Here is a 20,702-nt window from a genome sequence, read left to right on the forward strand (position 1 = left end):
AAGACCTAAAAATAGCAGCCCAATGTACAGGGTGTATGCTAGATATGATGGCCAGCACTGTACTTGAAAAAAGAATTCTCTACAAAAAAAACAGTTCGTAGAGCGGCAAATGGTTTTGCCCTCGAGCAGGACTTCTCCGCTTACTGCTTTTCCGGTTTCGGAAATAAAAATTATTGTTAGCTTAGTTTTATAGGAAACAAACTCAGGTGGTAGGATTATATTAAAGTCATCTTTAATATTAACTATCAGTTCATTTCCTGAAATACGGACAAGTAGTTTCCCAGGTCCTGGAACCGTGACAATGGGATCATTGTAATGTATGGATAGGTTGTGATTACTAAATGTTGCACTTTCAAATTCTAATAGGTGTCTGGGCGAAAAAGTGGGCTTTTGGAAAAGGCATGAGTCAAAAGTTACAAGGATCGGATTTTCTTGGTACCGTTTAGGAGATAGGTGGGAAAATGCGTAGTTAACTGTTTCGATTTTGCATTTACATGACGCAGATGCGTCACATGCCGGATAAACTGCGCAGAATTCTGTTGTGCCGGTGCAGTTTGTAGCACAATCACAGGTTTCATCGTTCCCTTCCGATGTGGCGGCGCATCTGAAAACTGTTAAGTTGCCCTTTGTTTCCGTGGGCCGGTCGAAAAACTGTGACGGCTGGCTGAGGCTCCCCTCGGTGTACAGTAATGTTCTTTTGACCACGGTGCACCTTCTGCAGCGGTGAGCAGTGCATGCATCTTGAGGCAGATCGATATCTGCTAGTTCTGCGGACGTGGCATTTCTGCAGACCAGGGCTGCTTGTCCAGGGGGTCTGCTGCAAATGCGAACGGCATCGGCGACGGTGAGGACTAGAATCCATAGTAGTAGGAATTCTGCGGAAAGAAAGATACGGGGAGTGTCTCCATCGAAAAAAAGAAGGACATAAGTTTTTTTTTTTTTTCTCTCTTCTGAGATATTAATTTTCCTCATAATTCATTTTTGCAAACCAAGATGCTTATAAAAAAAACTGTTAATATACATATATATATTTCTATATGTGTATCGACGCTAATAAGCGCCAAGCGCAACTTCCTAGTTTGCCCCGCGATTTGGAAAGAATGGCGCATCTTGGCCGAAAAGCTATATCATTATCATTCAAAAAGCATTGCTGTAAGTGAGGCTCATCCATTGAGATCTCTTAAGGCTTTTTTTTTTTCTTCCTTCTCTCATTAATTTAGCTACTCATTTTTTTTTTCAATATAAAAAAAACACAAACAAAATTCATTCTCTATTTTTTTTTTCAGGTTTAGTTTAGTCGAGAAACTGTTTTGATTAGTTCATGAAAAAAAAAAAAAAAAGTTTTTTCCTCCCTCTCTCTCTTTACTATGTGTTATCAAGAACTGTGCCAAAGAAGAGATAAGCGCGCCCGCGCGACCCACCAGAATTAAAGCTCAGGCTGGATAACGTACAGTACAAGGCGGTCGACTCACCTTGCTCGGTACGAGATAAGACGGGAGAGAGAGAGAAAAAAAATACACACAAAAGAAAGTAAACTAAACTGCTACTAGTGAAATGATGATACGATGTACAGGAAATCTGTAATATTTGAGCAATGTGTAGTGAATTAAACAGACAAACTGCTATTTATGAAAATTCGAGTTTTCTGCGGTTTGTATACAATATTATTAATTTGTTGATCAGTATTGTTTCCAAGATTCGCAGCTAAAGAATTAGACAGAGCATCTGCCACTTTATCTATCAACCCCTTATCAGAGTTTGGGGATGTATTCATTGCCCAATTAAGTATTCTATTTGAAATGGATGCATTAGGAGCGCTGGTTGTTTGATTCGCGACGTTTCTGTTTAAACGGGAGCGCAGTGGATAACGGGGTTCTGTTTCCGAATTCAAACTTGTTGAATTATCGACGATTTCACTCTTTTCTATCCGAGCGGTCTCCGAAGTGCCTGATTCTCCTGTTCCACTATCGGGAGAAGTAAGTTTTTGCGGAATTAGGCTGTTATCACTTTGGGTTGCGGCGGGTTGCACAGGGTGCGGTTGGATGATAGGCTGAGGATAAGTAAACAAGACGCAATCTTCAGTATCGCTTTCGGTTTCAGAATAGAAAGTAGGATGATGCGCTTCTCGATTCGGATTTCCGGGCGAACTTTGCGATTGGGAGTGGGTAGTTTGTAATGATTTGTCCTTCTCTATTGGTAATTGAAGGTCTTGCCTTCTTTCGACGAAAGCAAACATGCGATCGACGTGAACACGAGTTGGCTTCGCATAGGGTTTCTTAGGATCCAGAATGGAGTAATTTAAATCGGAATGTTTTTCAACCACTCTGTAAGGACCTGTAAATTTTTTTGCTAACGCCCGACCGGTTTTCTGGGTTGCTGCTGGGGTATGTAAATATACATTTTGACCTGGCACAAAGGATTTAGATACTGCAATGCGACTTCTAACCTGAGCTTGTTTTTCCGCGTAATCTTCCAAGTTTTTATACACATTACGATATACGTATCGCATTTTCGCTAGATTTTCTTGAATGTAATTATCGCAAGGAAAATAATGCATGTTTGGTGACTGCTCTAGTTGGTGGAAAGGCAGGTTAATGTCGCGATTGAACATCAAAAATGACGGTTTCTCGTGGGTCGTATCGTGGTATGAGTTGTTATAGATGAAATTGTAGTAACTCAGATATGTATCCCAGTTGCTAACTTTGTCTGCGAGACATGTTAAGCTTGCTTTCAGGGGCAAGTTGATAGATTCACTCTGGCCATTAGTTTGCGGGTGAAATGGCGTCGTTTTAAGTTTATTAATTTGCAATTTTTTTGCTAATTCTGTAAATAATTTACTTTGGAAATTTGACCCAAGATCGGATAATATAGCTTGTGGTACACCAAAAGTAACAATAACCTCCATAAGTTTTGGAGCTATAGTTTCAGCTCTAATATCTTTGAGGGCAAAAAGGACAGAGTACTTAGAAAAATGATCAATTACCGTAAGTACATATTTGTTTCCTTGCTCGGACAGCGGAAGCGGACCAAGAATATCGCAACTTATACGAGCCATCGGTTGTGATGGAATCGTGAAATTTTGTAGAGGTGACTTTGTTAGCCTAAAACCTTTTCGTTCAATGCATAACTTGCAGCTTGTAGAAAAATTCTTTATGTCACGGAACATGTTTTTCCAAAAATACTTTTCTTTTAACGAACGATAATTTTTTGAAAATGCGAAATGCACTGTTTCAGAACCTTCCAAAATGTACGGAATGAGTTTTTTCGGAATAACTATTTGTTCAAGAAGGTCATCGCGAACTGCGTGTTTACTCCGAGGTGATAAATGTTTTAGAATTCCATCATCCATAAAATAATTATCAGTTTGGACCTTACAATCAGATGTTTTATCTTCTAAGTAATCAATTATATTTCTTAAGGAGGGGTCATTCCTCTGCTCCTGTTTAATTGTTTCCAAATCTGGTACATCAACTTTAACTACATTAATTGATTCTGTGATATCCCTTGAGAGAAGGTCTCCCAAGAAATTCTCGGATCCCTTAATATACTCAAAGTCAAAATCATAATTCGACAATTCAAGAAGCCAACGAGAAAGACGATTTGCCGGCGACTCCAACTTAACTAGATAATTCAAAGATTTACAATCGGAAATAATTTTAAATTTCCTTCCAAACAGATACATTTTATAATGTCGAATAGCGAGTAGAATTGCGTAAGCTTCGAGTTGTATAGCGGGCCATTTTTTCTCGTGAGGTTTAAGTTTATGCGAGAAGTAACTAATCGGTCGCAATATACCTTTGTCATCTTTTTGCAGTAAAGACGCGCCGACGGCTGTAGCCGAAGCATCGGTGTTTAAGTAAAATAAGGCGTCAAAATTGGGGTGTGCCAACATAACTTCCGATAAGAGTTTTTCTCTAATTTTGTCAAACGCGATTTGTGCCTCAAAAGTCCATTTAAACTTCCGTGTTGATTTCGTGAGATCCGTTAAAGGAACAACAATTTCAGAAAAGTTGTGAATAAAATCACGATAGTAATTCGCTAATCCAAGAAAGCGTCGCCGTTTTCGTGCTGTATTTGGTATTGGAAAATGCTTAATCGATTCGATATTTTGGGGGAGAGGTTTTATGATGTCCTTATCAACTACATGGCCTAGATATCGTATGCTAGGTTGAAGAAATTTGCATTTCTTTGGATTTAGGGTAAGACCGTATTGACGGAAACGTTCAAAGACCAACTCTAGTTTTCGCAAAGAATCTGAAATTGTACTAGCGGGTACTATGATATCATCAATGTAGACTGAAATGTTTTCCTCTTGTAAACCATTTAGCACCTTATCTGCTATCTCTTGCCAAATTTGAGGAGAATTTTTCATTCCAAATGAAAGATATTTATACTGAAAGTTTCCATACGGACTCGAGAATGCTGTTAGATGCTTATCTTCATCACGCAATTTAATTTGGTGGAAGGATGAATTAGCGTCTAATGTACTGTAAAAGTTTGCTCCGCGAAGAGAATTGAGAATATCCGATATTAAAGGCAATCTATATGTGGAGGAAACCGTAATTTGGTTTAGTTTCCGGTAGTCAATGACTAAACGATACTCGCCTTGCTCTTTTTTCTTAACTAAAATTAGTGGAAACGAAAATCTACTTTTTGATTTCTCCAATATTTTCGCGTCTTCTAACTCTTTAATTTGTTTTTTCAAAGTATCACGTAAAGCGACTGGAACTGGGAATGGTCGGCATTGTATTGGAGTGGGATCAGTTATTTCTATAGGCGGAGCCTCCAGCGTACATTTGCCGATTGTCTTCAGTGAAGTACTAAAAATATCCGCGTATTCGAATATCAAGTCAGTTAGTTTTTTTTTCACCTCTAAAGGAACATTAGTTAAATCAAAATCCTCTATTTTTAGTTCCCTTCTTCGCTTGTCCGTAATATTTTCCTCCGTCTGAACATCGATTTCCGGTTCAATTTGAGCAATTTTCATTCCCTTATTCAAATGAAGGGTTTTGTGGGACAAGTTATTTATTAGCAACGGTACCGTACCATCGGAAGTGACGGTAGAAATTGCATGATGAATTTCAATATCGTGACGAGTGATTAAGGGTGTTAACATTATATCAGTGCCAATAGGAATTTCATTGTTTAATTTAACTTTTGCTACCGTCGATTGAAATGGTTCAAGCTTGAGTTTGTTCGATAGCTTAGCATAAGTATCCTTAAAGAGCACATTAACGGTTTGACTAGCATATTTGTATATCTCAGTTTCACCCCCTTTAAAAGAAACAACCTTTTCATGGAAATTAATTTTGCATTGAAATGCAGTGAGAAAATCAAACCCAAGAATAAAATCATAGTCAAAGCAAAAATTATTCTGAGTTATTAAAAATTCATGACGAAAGGTGTTGTTACTTATAGAAATTGAAACTAACGCAGAGGACCTAATTTTAATTTCATGCCCATTTAAAGTTCGAATTTTGATATTAGGACTAGTAGGTGCAGTTTTTACACAATTTGGCGACAATAAATGAAATGCTTTGCTACTCAAAATGGATTTGCTTGCCCCCGAATCTAAAAGCGCCCAAAACTCAGTATTCGCTACCTTCAGAGCAATGACAGGTAAATTAGAACTGCTTGTTTCATAGTCCGCTGAAATAAAACAACCCCTAGAAGTTTCAGGAAGCCGGCGGGGATTTATCGGTTCCTTGGGTAGTTTAAAAGATTACTATCCCCGGAGACTGTGTTTCTCGCATTTCCCCTATCTGCACCACGGGTGAATGACCTAGCTTGATAAGAAGGGCTGAAATTTTCTCTTTCCAACTCAAACGGCTGATGCGAGTTTTCATAAGATCTGTTTGCAATGTTTCGTGCACCTCGATTAGCTCCCCTTACTCGCGAGCGATTGTAGCGATAATTATTTGAGTATGTTTGATTAGGCTGAAACCAGCAAGAACGCGATGGGTGGTTATCGCGGCCGCAGTGAATGCATGACTGATGTCTCAGATAATTTCTCTGATGGTTACGCGGGCTTGGGTAACGGGGAGGAGGCGATTGCTCCTGTATGCTCATTTTTTGTATGTGGTTTGTTAGTGTACTAATCATATGATTTGAAATTTCTGCTTGCTTATCAAGGATTTCTGTTAGCTTATTTTGGATTGCACTTTGGGGTTCTATTGCACAATTATTACAGTTTCCGGTATCATCAGTGAACTGCATATTTATTTCATCCAAGAGAGCATTTTCAACTGCTTCCTCAAATGTGGATGGATTTCTGTTGAGCGCCAACCGTTTAAGAGGGGTTTGTAATCCCTCTAGAAATTTTGCTAGTTTTGTCTGATTTACAATTGGTCCTGCGTCTTCTTTGCTAGAATTTTGAAGGCCAAAATAATTCACCGTTAAGTTTGAGACCCTCGAAGAAAAATTTCGCACCGACTCGCCGGGATTTTGGCGACAGTTGGAGAACTGTTGCTGCCTGTGACTTAAGGTCGTTCTATTTTCGAAAAATTTAATAAACTTCTCTTTAATGTTTGAAAATAGCTCCTCATTAATTAATTCTGGATCGTTCATGAAAAACTGTAAAGCTGGACCCTTTAATTTACTTTTCAAAACTGCGATAAGTTCAGAATCATTCCATCGTGCAATTTTCCCAATATCCTCTAAGTTTTTGACAAAATACTCCACATTAGTAAAAATTTCTCCGTCAAAAATAGTTACTAAATTTTGATATCCGGCTATCTTATTTGGATTAGGTAGAATAGGGTTTTGTTCCATTCCGGGAACCTGGTTCTGTTCTGGCGTGTCTGGCATAATTGAAATTTACAATTTAAGAAGGAAAAGTACCGAAAACTCACTAAAAATACTCGTGCGAGGGGAAATAAATATGCATTTCAGAACGATCTAAACAAACTTTTAACACATACACAAATAACAAAAGAAAACCATAAGAGAAACTCAAAAGATTTTAGGTGACCCATAGCAATTTTTCAAATTGTCTAACTGTCCAAAATTATATTGAAAAGTGAAAACACCACATGCACATTTGTTCATAACGGCAGAAAGTGTCCGTTACAGGATTAATTGACAATCAAGTTATTAATTTGTTTGTTGGTTCGGAACCAAGTTGTCCCTTATGGGGCAAATTGTCGGACACGGCACCAAGTTGTCACGCCGCCCCATCTTGGTTTAGGGTTTTGGAACAGCAAGGAAATAGGCCGATCGTATAGTTTTAAATAAATACTTTATTTGGACAAATAGGGCAGGACATGAGTGTGCATATGTTGGTCTCACAATTCAATTTAAAGTTTAAAGTTAAGGGGAAATAGCTGATGGAGATTTACTCACCCATATTTTCAAGCCGCTGCATCTCTCCAGCGTAGTTCAGCCTCCTCTCTCAAGTATCTCTAACTCTAAAAAGTCTCTCTCTCTCTCTGAAAAACTGGAATGGAATCTACAATCTAATTTGGATACGTGGAGTTTTATTCCCAGAAAAGCGACCCTTGTCACCTCAATCTTTCCCGAACTTTCAACTTCGCCTTGATTACGTGTAGGGTGCGGCGAGTTACACGCGTATATAATCCAAACATTCCTTAATTGATTAGAAAGTTCTACGTGACTTTCCCAGCACGTGAATTACATGAGCTTCCGAAGGTTACGAGTTTAATCTTATCAAGACCAAATAGAGGGAACATTCCGGAATGGGAATGAAAGATGCAAGTTCCCTTACGTGTTTTTAAAGTTAAATTATTCCATTTTCATAAATGCTTAACGAGCGTCGTGACAATAGAACAAAACTAGGCGTGCTTTGAAAGTTCGCCTGAAAGAGCATCAAAATTATGTGAAAAAGCAACAATTAAATAAGTCTCCAACACTTAAGGGATTCGAGTCCCTCTTTCGATTGTAATTCTTATCAAATAATCGAAAAATGCCCAATTCATCGTTTCTTGATTTTGGGGGATCTTTGCATATTTTGAGGAATAGCTCTAACTTAGTCAGCGATCCTAAGCTATTACGTATCTTTCTACTGCTTGGATTCCATTTTTATAGTTTTGTCTTTTTACCATTCTTTTAACTATCTTGCATATATGTATTATTATTCAAATTCATTTTTATCTATCTTGCATATATTTATTGTTTTCAATTCATTTTTATCTATCTTGCATATACTTATTATTATTTCACTCATTTTATCTATCCTGCACATATTTATCATTATTTCACTCATTTTATCTATCTTGCATGTATTTATTATTATTCCATTTATTTTTATCTATCATGCTTACTTTATTTTAATTTGTTTCTGCTTTTGTAATGCAATTGGCATTTTTTCCTTTTCTTCTATTTGTTTTTGTTCTACTTTCTCCGAAATTTTGTGGTTTGTTCATTTTCTGCAGTTTTGTCTTTCATTCTGCCTTTTTATTTTTTTGTTGTTCACCGTTATTGAAATTGTCTTCTTTGATATAGCTTTAGTAAATTAATATTGTACCAATCGAATTCTCTCTTGCGCTGGTTTCGTACCTGTGACAAAGCTCTTGCTCATAGATTGCTTTCCAGTTGGATTTGATTGGTTTAAAATGTTCTTATTGGCGTTCAGTTCATCCGCCTTTTTTACTTCTTAGCTGATTGCTTTTCTGCCTCGTTGCTTTTGTCGAATGACTTTCCATTCATAAGCGCACTTTTTTGCATTGAAAAATGCGTTCTTTGTAACGCCGAAACACATGTCTGCATTAATCTGCAAATTTTGTGCAATGAAACGGTGTTGTTTTTCATTTAACGCTGGACCAGTGCAGAGGTTTCAGATTTTATTTAGAATAATACTCAACTTGCAGCCGATAGACCACATGGAGCCCACTAAATCTTCCTGAATCAATCTAAAATACTTTAAAAAGAAAAGTATTTTAAAAATCGTAGAAAAAATTACATAACATCCAAAATTAATGAAAATGAGCATAAAAGTATAGTTTACATACAAATCTGATTTTTCAGAAAAACAGAAAGAATTTCAATCTTAGGTGTCTCCATTTACCCAAGAGTTTGTATATGGTCAAGAGAAAGGTTTGGATTGCATATAAAAATAGCAGAAAAGGCGAAACTTATAAATATAGGTTTCTTGAAACTCTTCACGCAAGTAGATCTTCTGGGAAAATGTAACGTCGCTAAATTTTGCTAAACAGCTTTTTACCTAGTCATCAAACAATGAAGACGGCTGTACAATTGTTTAGAAACACAATGGGAATGCGCAGAATGTCTTCACTATGTTGACTAGGCTTCAGTCACTAGAAGTTTAATTTCAAAAAACTTTACCTTGTGGAAATAGAGGGGTTTTTTTTTATTTACCTTATGTTTCTATTTACACCATGTTTCCATAGAGTAATACCGACAATCTAGCCCCACCTAAGCAAAAACTTTATTTTAATAAAATATAATGACTAAAAATAAAAAATAATACCTCCAGCCTCTTTTAATATCGATTCAGATGCTATGTAAAATTTATCACCATCAAAAAACCACGAATCAAATATTTTTTTATTGCGAAAAAACAAAATTGCAACTTTTGGGCATATTATCTTGACAGTCAGAAAATTCGCCCCACTACACCAGGTTAAATGCCCCACTTAGGGTAACATTACTAAACTTCTTATAACAAGCAAAAAGTATTAACAATTTACTTAATGCAAATCAATAGGAATCATAATACGAGCTACGCAATAACTGCTACTTTATGCAAAAACAAAATTCTTAATACATTTTATCTATGCGTAATAATGTTTGTAACATATAATAAATTTAGAAATTAGAAAAAGATAGCGACTGTGATTTTTTACATATGTTTCGACACTTTCTAAATTATTTTACTCAGTTATAGATTTTTTTCAATTTACTATGCATTCGTTCTAAACGCGAGTCATACAAAATCAAATTTCATTAAGTTGCAAAAAGTAACAGGATACGGTTAGCTGTTGATAAAATAAAAACTTAAAGACGACTTCTTAGAAATACATTTAAATAATACACTTTTAGAGATAAAATCAACTTCAAGCAGCATCGCTACAAAGGAAAATGAAAATCTTCTTTAAAAGTTTTTAAACTGTATACAGAAATACACCGACGTATACTATGCCGAATCATACCAACTTGGAATTACGAGGTCTCTTTATCACATGGCAAAGACAGAATGCATTCCACTAATATTTTAGCGGCTTAATTGAGCTTGAATACACAAATAATACTGATTTAAATATGTTGTCAATTAGCTACCAGTAATATTTATTAACCAGATATCAAATGTTTATATATCAGTTGTTTGAACCACGAACATCGGTAGCTATCAGTTTTTCGTAATGTCTCTTATATTTTTATTCTCCTTGCATAACAGCAAGCAATATTGTCACATTTTTATGTAGACACATAATGCCTTGTACTAATAAATTGAATTCATTTGTTGGTGCAGCATTTAATATGTTCTCGTGACGTTCTTAAACGCGCAATAGTGCCAAGCAGTTTGACAATTGCTAAGGAACAATTACGTTTTCTGGAATAGTTAAGAATAGACAATGATTAAACACACAGAACTAAGTATATAGTTAGTAGGGAGGATGTGCCTTTATTATAAATACAAAATAGCACAGATATTACTGCATCAATGAAGTAAAAACTTAAAATTAAAAAAAAAATCCTACTTAGATGACTTTCAATCAACAATAAAAACAGATCTAGGTCAAAATGATGGAAACATAAGTACTTTAGTATGACGTGTGATTACCATGGACACTAATACATACTTTGCATCTGTTTTCCATACTCCCCATTAAACTATCAAAGAGTTCTTGGGGGATATTTCCCGACTCCTCTCTCAAGGCGGATTTGTGTTTTTGTACTGTTCTGGGAGGGATGATTCTTTGCTCAACACGCCTGCCGAGACCCTCACAGGCATGTTCAATTGGATTTCAGTCGTTAGAGAACGCAGGCCACTACATACAGAGAATGTTTTCTCTTTGCAGTGCGTCTGATACTTTAATGCTCCTGTGTGGCAGTGCATTGCCGTCCATAAAGAGAAAGTCTGGACCTATAGCCCCCCTAAAAAGACGAACATAATCCAGTACAACTCCTTAGCAATACCTTTGCGACGTAACGCTTCCTTGTTCAAAAATTTGAAGCGTTGTTTCACCATTGTGCATGATGACTGCCCGCACCATAACGCCTGGGCCGTACCGATCACGTTCACAAACAAATTTTTGTGCATAACGTGTTCCACGCTCTCTCCACAGTAGCTGGTGACCAGAATCACTTGTCACACTGAAACGAAATTCGTCAGAGAACATCACTCTAGACAAGTTTTGACGATCCCAACCAACATTTCCTTACAGCAGCGTAATCTCTCTCGACGATGGCGTGGTTGAAGTGGGATGAAACGTACGGGCTTCCGTGCATACAATCCAACATTTTTTAATCGCCATGAGATAGTTCTTGCAGAAACATGCGCACCGGTAGCAGTTGTAAAATTTGCAGCTATCCCTCCAGGAGTGAATTTTCTGTTTATTTTTGCCACGAGGACTACATAGCGATCCTCTGAAGATGTGGTGTTTCTACCACGAAACCCCGGCATGCTTTTGCAAAGCATTTTCACCTTCAGCGACCTTCTTTAATCGCGAGATTACACTTTTTGTTACACCCAATTCAGCAGCTACAGTGGTGACACTTTGACCTGTTTGAAGTCGTCCAACTGCTCGTCCACGATCGTAGGTTATCAAATGATATCTTGCTGACATTTTACTCCTTAATATTTCAAGAAACAAACAGAATTTCAGAGAAAAAACTTTTTCAGCATCCAGCCCTATTTTTGTTAAACACCAAACAGCGTGAATTTTCGTACGAATCTTGAGTTTATATGCACTGTTTCTTATGCAGATAACAAGCTTTGATCTACCATGCCATCTGATCTAGAATTTATTTCCATTGGTCAGTTGTCTGAAGCACGAATTTGCATAAATCATTTGTTCCTTAGCAATTGTCAAGCAGTGTACATTTGAAAAGTAAGAAAAAGGTTGCGACCCAACGGAAAATGCTTTGATATCCCACTTAGAGTCAGGGATGGATACAGACCTCAATTTTAAGTGGGAAGGTACTCACGAAGAATGACCCCGTCCCACCTCTCCCATAAACCAGCTTACGATTTTAGGTGTGAAAATTTTCTGAAATCGCTTGGGTGTCAATAAAAAGCATTAAATCAGCCAGAAATAAGCTGATAGAACAAAAACGTAAGTAATTAATTTTATCAACAATGAAAAGAATTAGAATTTCAAATATTCACTTTAAAAAATGGATTACTGAAGCTGTTAATATTTTATTCATTAGAACAAATTGTGGACGGATCATATTGTCGGATCGTATTGTCGACGGTTTGGGGGAGGGGGGCGATCATGTCCCCATAACCCTCCCCTTGTATCCGCCCCTGACAGGGGTTGCGACCCACAGGTATTTTGATACCGATAATTTGAAGCAACATTTTTACTATTAAATAATCCGAATATACGGAAAAAAATGAAAGCCTCAAAAAAAAAAAAAATTCTCCAATCCAGAAAAATTTTCGTTGTTCTCGTAGTTTTCAGTTTTTCAAACATTTCGTAAGAATTTTTTTTTCTTAATGTTGTGACTAAACGTCCTGAAATATTTTTTTTCTTTACATTCAAAAGTAAAAACTTCTTAATGCAAACACGAATGCGGTCCTATAGTTTTCTGAGAAAATAAAATAAATAAAAGTAATTCTCGGATTTATATCAACACAAGTAAATAATATTCAATATGGGGCACATTGCCCTGTCGAGTCATCAGTGGAGCAAATAATCTGTAATCAGGTGGGGCATATAACCTTTTTTGTCAAGCTTAATCGCCCCACCACCTCTCGTCCAAACATCAATCCAATTTTGCTGCAATCAATGGTAAGTTCCTTCTTTATGATGTTCTCTTACTGTATAAAGAGATAATGTAACAGAATATTGGAACGCTAGTTACTTTAACAAAAATTCTTAAAAGTACTAACTTAGATCAAGCGTTAAAAAGTGTCTCTCTTATTTTTCACTTTGCTATAACGTTGTAATTACCTTTAAAATTTCACTAAAAATAGCTGCTTTGTATGCATATAACTTCTTTATACACAAATTCTCTTAAAAATTTCGACACGGGCGGATTCTATTTCTGAAATCGTGAAATACAGTAACTAGGACGACTTATCTGACGGGGGCAAGACTTACTCTATACTCCATTCCTTTTACACAATGTTTCCATATTACCACATGTTTAACTTTTCATAACGGTTCCATCCACATCGTGTTTCCATTTACACTATATTTCCATGTACTCCACTCCATTTACCCATGTTTTCATATTACCAAATGTTTCCATTTATGCTATGTTTCCATGTATCCCATTTTTCCATTTTGACTTACTTCCTTTGACCTCATGTCTCCATTTACACCGCTTCTTTTTTCCCCATGTATTAATTTCCACTATGTTTCCGTTACCCCATGTTCTCTAATTTACATTATGCTTCCATTCCCCCCCCCCCCCCCCATTTTCTATCACATTTCCCTTTACACCATGTTTACATATATTCTATTCTATTCACACTATATTTCCATGCTACCACATGTTTCTATTTTCATTATGTTTTTATATACCCCATGCTTCCATTTACACTATGTTTCCCTTTACACCATGTTTCAATTTACCCCAACTGACCCTACTTGTGTTCGATTCCACATTAGGCACCACCCCGGGAGCTGTGGAACGGTGAACTTCGTGGTTACTACGTGGGGTACAAAGTAGACGGATCCTCTCCATCCTATTTCTTCAAGACGGTGGACAACGCTGTCAACGACAGCCAGGAATACCTCCTCACCAACCTCATGAAGTCCACCAAGTACAACATCGTTGTCAAGGCGTACAACAGCGCTGGCACCGGCCCACCCTCACAAGACCTCGTTGCCAAGACATTAGATGGAGGTAAATGGAATGAGTGTGAACCAGTGGCGCACACAAGGGAGGGGGTTCAGGGGTTTCGAACCCCTCCCATAGGTCTTGCATTTATTTTCCCCCGATTGATTACGATTCTATGTGTATTGTTTACGTAAAATAACTTCAAACAAAGGTAATAATAATTTCAGTTCAAGTGAAAAAATAAAATTCTTATGTTAAAAGATTTTCAAAAATACTGGGCACTTTTTCCATGACGAATTACCTGTAAGAAGCAGAATGTTGATTTTAATGAATACACTGTAATAAACATGTTTTTAGTTTTGAGATGTACAAATTAAAATAAGATTCTATGAACTTCTATAACCATATAGTACTTTATAACGATGAATTCGCTTTGGTGTTTCCATTTTTGAATTATGAAAAAAGTAAATGCGTCAATTTTTTGCCTTTAGGTAATTTAATTATTAAGTACTTGTTATTAATATTTTTTTATTAATAATACTAATTATTTATTCAATAGATTATTTTTTGCTGTTAGGGTATGATATAAAAGTGGGACTTTTGAACTTGGACCCTCCCCTTGCAAAATTTCTGTGTGCGCCACTGGTCAAAACCAATCAAATAATACCTACGACAGAAGTTTCTCAACTTTTTGTACCTCCGCTTCCCCCAAACCTCTTTTGTTCATACAAAAACTGTTCTGAACATCTTCAATCTTCGTAATAATCTAATTTCGAAAATGCTATCAGCTATCATGATGCTATTGGTGGTAAAATTTATTAAAAGTAAATTTTAAATTCCATGAATACCTATAAACTACTATGTCGTTTTTGACATTTGTCCTCAGCAAAAAGATTTTTATGAAGGTAACCCTTACCCTAATTTTCTATTTTAAAAATCTTTATGTTATTACATGTTATAAATTCCAATTTTGTTTCTCAATTTAAGAAAAATAGATTAATTTTTGAGTATTGAGTCAAATCAAAATCACTGGCATAAAATTGTATTTGTTTTTAAAGATCGCTTTGTGAATGCATTGGAACCATTCACCAGGTTGAGGATAGTTAAAACATTACGTGATTTTTTTACTTTCAAATTGTTTTAATCTTCAAAAAGGAAAGCATTCCTATGAAAGTAAGAACAAAAATATAAACAAGGTCTGAATCAAGTAAATGATAGCAGTCACGAAAATAGAAAATTCTCATAACATACAGAAAATAGAAAATAAAGTCAGGCCTGTTCGTAATTTCACAAGCTTTCCAACTCACTCACACAACGAACAAGATTGTAATGTACAAGTTAGTTAAAAGTAATTTAATTACATTTTTTGGTTGTTTTATTTTTATTTCATACTATCACTATAAGAACCATTATTCATGAAAAGAAAAAAAAATACTGAACGTAATGGTTAAGAAATCATTCTCTCTATCTTTTTAATTATCATTTTTCATTTTGAAGCTTTTCCATGTTATTTTTACACATTTTTTGCTGCAGAATAAAAAAAATTGTTCAAAATTTTAGTTCACATTTCTCTTTAACAACTTTCACTAATATTGAATCATTACATTTGTTACATATTTCTTTTTTTTTCTGTTTTCAGTAGAAACGTTTATGATTTTTGCAATTCCGAAATTGACTACAAATCATATTTAAAATGCATAATTAATTTTAGGTTATGGTAGTTTGACGGTTCAAAGTATGTTGAAGTATTTAGTTTTGTCTTGAAACCCTTATCTCTATATAATATTCGTGACTTTTTTTCATTTTTCCACCTGCTTGTCTTATACCCTCTCCCTTACTTTAGAACATTTTGAAAAATCTTTTGATCATGAAAGTATCTTTTCACGTTAACGAATATCAAAATAAAAATCCTGACGAAAGGCATCTTGTTCATCGTGTGTTGTTTTCCTTACATTTCATTCCGAATCCGCTGCTCACGTTTAAAGAGAACCTACATGACGTCATCCCCTCTGGCCCTCCGAGGTATTTAAAGCTCAGCTGTTCGGGGAGGTAGTAGGGTTGCTATAACTCTCCCGTCCATTCAGTGACATTTTGTCGCCAAGTTTGCTACAATTTATCAGATCGATAAAATGGCGATCGCCAAGCAAGGGATAAAATATCTGCTTAAAACTTTCGACATATTTTATTCTCGAATACAAATGAATGTTTTTGCAAAAGAAATTCTGAGGAAAATAAATTAATGCTCATACACAAACGCACACTTTTATATTACTTTTTAAATGTTAGATTTATTACTCAAACACCAGTTAAAATAGCTACCAAAGCTTCTCTAAAACCTTATGCAAAATGTAATCGTGGAATCCAACATTCTTTTCTTTATAAGAACACTTGATATTTACTACATTTATTGAAAGTCACGGCTTATGAGAAATATTTTGTTGATCTGTTATGAACACTTTGAAATCACAAAATATCATTTTTTAACTTAGACATTTAAAATCCTGAGAATAAAAAAATTGTTTCCCCTCGGTTAAAATTTTTGTTCATTTTCATGCTTTTGTTTCGTCCGCTTATTCATAGTTTTTCTCTTTTTTTTTCTGGCACTTTATTTTTTTTTTTCAATAAAATACTTTTTTTTTTTTTTCGAAAATATCATTGTATTAAAAATGTACTTAATACTTTATGTTCGTATATGATTTTTTTTTTGTTTAGAAAAACTAGCGAAAAGCAGCCAATTTGGTGAAACTCGCGAATTGTTGTTTGAGTGTGAGTGAGAAGTCGGAGGTAGATCTCATTTGCTGATAGAGGTTAGATAGGTAGTGTGAGGTTATTCACTTACGACGGCATTGAATTTCAAATTCACTTAAAATTATCTTCTTTAATACCTCATATTTTTAATCAGGTACAAGAGCTGTAATTTTTAACTCGAGTTCTCTCAGATTTAGCACACAATTATTAAGAACCGCTTAAATGGAAATAATATACGTAATACAACAGGATGTTCGAACAAGTGAAAGTTATCAATTGAAAAATAACTGTTAATGAAACCTACGCACGACTAAGTTCAGTGATTTTAAAAAATGCATTAAAGTTCAGAAAATGACAAGACAACTCGGTTTGCTTCAAATACAAATTTTAGCGCAAATATATATGCATTAACAATCGTCTTCTGGGTATTCCCCCCCCCCCCCCCGTTTCGTCGGCACAAAATTTTCTTCCCCCCCTGTTTTTTAGTTTCAATCAAACCTTTTTTATATATTGAAAGGGAAAATTAATATCGGCTCTAAACTGGGAATAAACCGTTTTCTGTCTACTGAAAACGTTACTAAAATTCTTCAAATGTTTTATTCATTAATTGTAGCGAACTATTAAAACTCCGCCGCAATTTTTCATTAAAACAACATCCTAAATTTGATTTTCCTTTGAAGTATAGGATTCATTTAAAAATTATATATATTGACATCAATGGAGAGGGCGTGAGACAGCTTGATAAAAGCTTAATGAACTTGTATTAGTGATGAAATTGCATGAATCAAATTAAGGAAATTGAGAAGAAAAAAAAGATTCAAGTAATTATACTAGTTTTAAGTTAGAAATAAAAACTTACTTTAAAAATGGAGAAGTTTTTTTAATTTAAATGTTTTTGACTAAATTTACTTGGGGTAGGAATGCTACTTACATAGTAAAATAAGATACAAAAACGTTTTATTGCACAAAATTTTCAAATTACTGCAGACACGTTTTCAAGGAACCCCTTTTTCAATGCAATGAAGTGCGAGTTTTTATTTTTGAAAATTGATGAATTTTCTGTTTAATTTCCCCAAGTTTAACAAAATTCTTTATCCAGTCACGGGACAAACGTGGTATAGTCTTTATGTTTCATGCTTTTTCGAAACTGCTTAACTGACTTACTGATAGGTTCCGATTATCAGCGGAATTGGGTGGTACCGCGGATAATGAAAATCGCCGATAAACCGACAAAAGCCTAAAATGAGGGACAAATAAGGTAAAAATAGTCCTTCCTGAAAAACTTAGCAGTATTGATCCATAATACTTTCTTCAAACAGTGAAGATGTACACAGTACAGTAAAAAATGCTTTGTATCTTTGCATAACAGAATTTAATATCAATAAAGAACAATTGTATGTAGTATGAAGAAAGCACAATAAATAAATAAATAAATAAAACAAATACAACTGAGTTCGTTTACAATTTTTCGACAAAAAAACAGTCATTGATTTTTACTGCGAAAATGCATGTACCTGACTGTTAAATGACTCGCGAATAATCGGGAGAGTACTGTATTTACATTTGAGTTTACCTATGTATTATTATTGTTCTTCAAGTTTTTAATATCAAAAAAAAAAATTAGATAATGTTCTGAAAATGTAAAATTATTTATTTATTTATTTCATTTGTGCGTGTGTGTGTGTGTGTGTGTATGTGTGTGTGTTTTAAATCACTTTAATATTTTTTCTGAAACAATTACTTAGTTTCTTATAGGTTCCGACGTAATAGTTATGTTTAATAAAATGAAGTTTATGAATTGCTTACATATTTTGAGAAAAGCTGTACATTGCTTAAAAAATATTTTATAAATGAACCCAATGTTGATGTTTAATATTCTTAATTTTATCAAAAATATATGCTCGAAATCTTGATGATAACTATTCTCCTTTTCAAGTACGACTCTGTCACTGAACCCGTCATAAAATTTTCCGCCTATGAATGGTATCTTTATGGTTACCCTGGTTGACCTTCCTCTGTACCAGATGTTTCATCGTAGCAGCTGCGAGTTCGCCGAAATTACTACGTCATCGACTACGTCATGATATTTTTTTTATTTTTTGTAATCGCTTGCGATGCCATCTACTGTCCTAGAATCGTAATATTTGTTTCAGCTTCAATTTCAATACTTCTGGCCTAAACAGCATTATCAAAACTTAAGTGAAAGAAAAAAAAATTATGGTTCGAATCTTAAAATATAGCATAGAAGTACTGAAATCCAGTTAAGCTTAAAGATATACAGTTAAGATAGCTAACATTTTGCTTAAAATTACGAGTGAAATGAAAAAATGAAAAGAAACTAAGTGTTATGTTTTATATTTAAAACACTAAACACTTATTGCATTTTTCGTAAAATAATTCCCTATTGTACTAAAATGAAACCAAGAGTTTAAAAAAACGTTCTTTTTTTTCTTTTATTTATTAATTCCTTTTTAAATTTTGTTTGTAGTCGTAAGAGATTTTTTTTTTCTGAAAAGCTATGAAAATGTTATTAGAAATCTATTTAAGCTGCATGAATCCTACACCTCTAAATCAAGTTTAAAAGGTACCAATTGGATTAAAATTGGATTCTTTTCTATCTTCATTTGCGCCCCAAAAGACCAAAGTAATCAAGAATCGCCTTCTATTTTACTCATCAACTCCTCCTCTTCATCATATCCCTCTCTCTCTCTCACTCTCTTTCTCTCTTTTCTTAACTTCCAATAAGATGCCAAAAAAACTTCAATAAAGGAAGGCAAGCAGAGATTGACAGCTCCCGCATACTAACACTAACCTGCTCTTTCATTTATGTTTCATACATAACCTAAAAAATCTTGAACTAAATCTTTCATTAGTTATTATTCTCTACATAAAGGCTCCCTTTTCTTTCGGGGCCCAGATCATGCCGCTGGTCCCCTTCCAGTTCGTCAAGCTTAAAAATACAGTGTACATAAAAAAAAAACTTTTAATGACACTTTTTTCATCCCGGGCCTCATTGTTTTCGTACCCACTCCCCTCCCCTATGTTCCGCGCTCTATATATATCAGGGATTCTTATTCACAATTACCTGAATATGAAACAGACTTGAAAATATGGAAGTCAAATCTCCATTTAGTTCCCGGTTTCTCACCTTTTCAACAACTGCATTCCACAATTTTGTAGTTCGGAAATATATTCTACACCATTTCGGAAATTTCTGGCTCAAAACATTTGAAAAAAAAAACGATTTTAAAAAAAGAAAAAAGCGGACAGTAATAGCAAATGCAACAACGCAAAACAGAAAACAAAACCTCTCTCTTGTTTATCATGTAAGTATTTGAATGAAATATTTAAGTATTTTCAACCCTGGCCAAAACGGAAATATTGACGTGTCTGTGTGTGTATGTATGGCATCGTAGCTCCTAAACAAATAAACCAATTTTGATCATTCTTTTTTTTTTTTTTTTTTTTGAAAGGTGATATGGTCGTAAATGTTTTTAACTAGGTTTCATCTCTGTAGGACACATGAGATATTAACTAGGAGCCGTGAAAGTTAGCATCTGTCGCAATTTTTCATGTGAAAACTTACTCGCGCATTAGAAACATTAGTACACACTAATCGAAAGAACGAATTTTTCTGCATCAGATGGAATTGGTTTGGAGCTTTCAAGTTGGAGTGATCTGGAGTTATAGCATTTTTTAGTACATTTTAAGTACCAATTCTCTAAACCATTATTCACATGATTGGTAGCGACTTCTCTGTTGCAGACAAAGAGGGAAAGCTTAATGATTTAAGATTTTTATCTGTTGCCATTTTCTATTTGTTAACAAATAAAATACTTATAATTTATTTTAGTCAGCAAGACTTTTACCGAAAAGGTTTTCAACTTTCCTTTTTGCTCTTGATTCTGCTTCTGCAACTAGCAAAACTTAGTAGCTGTGCACTTAGTATTAATCTTTCTTTTTCTACGTTATCCCTTGTTACCTTGAACACGTTTAAATATATTTAAATTTTTAGGCGTGCA

The 20,702-nt window shown here is 34.9% G+C and overlaps 1 protein-coding gene across 1 annotated transcript in view; it reads left to right on the forward strand.

Moving 5' to 3' along the window:
* Window positions 1-20,702, forward strand: part of LOC129228626 (hemicentin-1-like) — a 217,860-nt gene that overhangs the window by 183,734 nt on the left and 13,424 nt on the right. Inside the window, exon 58 of the mRNA XM_054863307.1 lies at window positions 13,761-13,998. Coding sequence (XP_054719282.1) covers window positions 13,761-13,998 — 238 coding nt within the window. The remainder of the gene's footprint in view (window positions 1-13,760; window positions 13,999-20,702) is intronic.

This window comes from Uloborus diversus, chromosome 8 (genome assembly GCF_026930045.1).
Source record: "Uloborus diversus isolate 005 chromosome 8, Udiv.v.3.1, whole genome shotgun sequence".
In the NCBI taxonomy this organism is placed as follows: Eukaryota; Metazoa; Arthropoda; class Arachnida; order Araneae; family Uloboridae; genus Uloborus; species Uloborus diversus.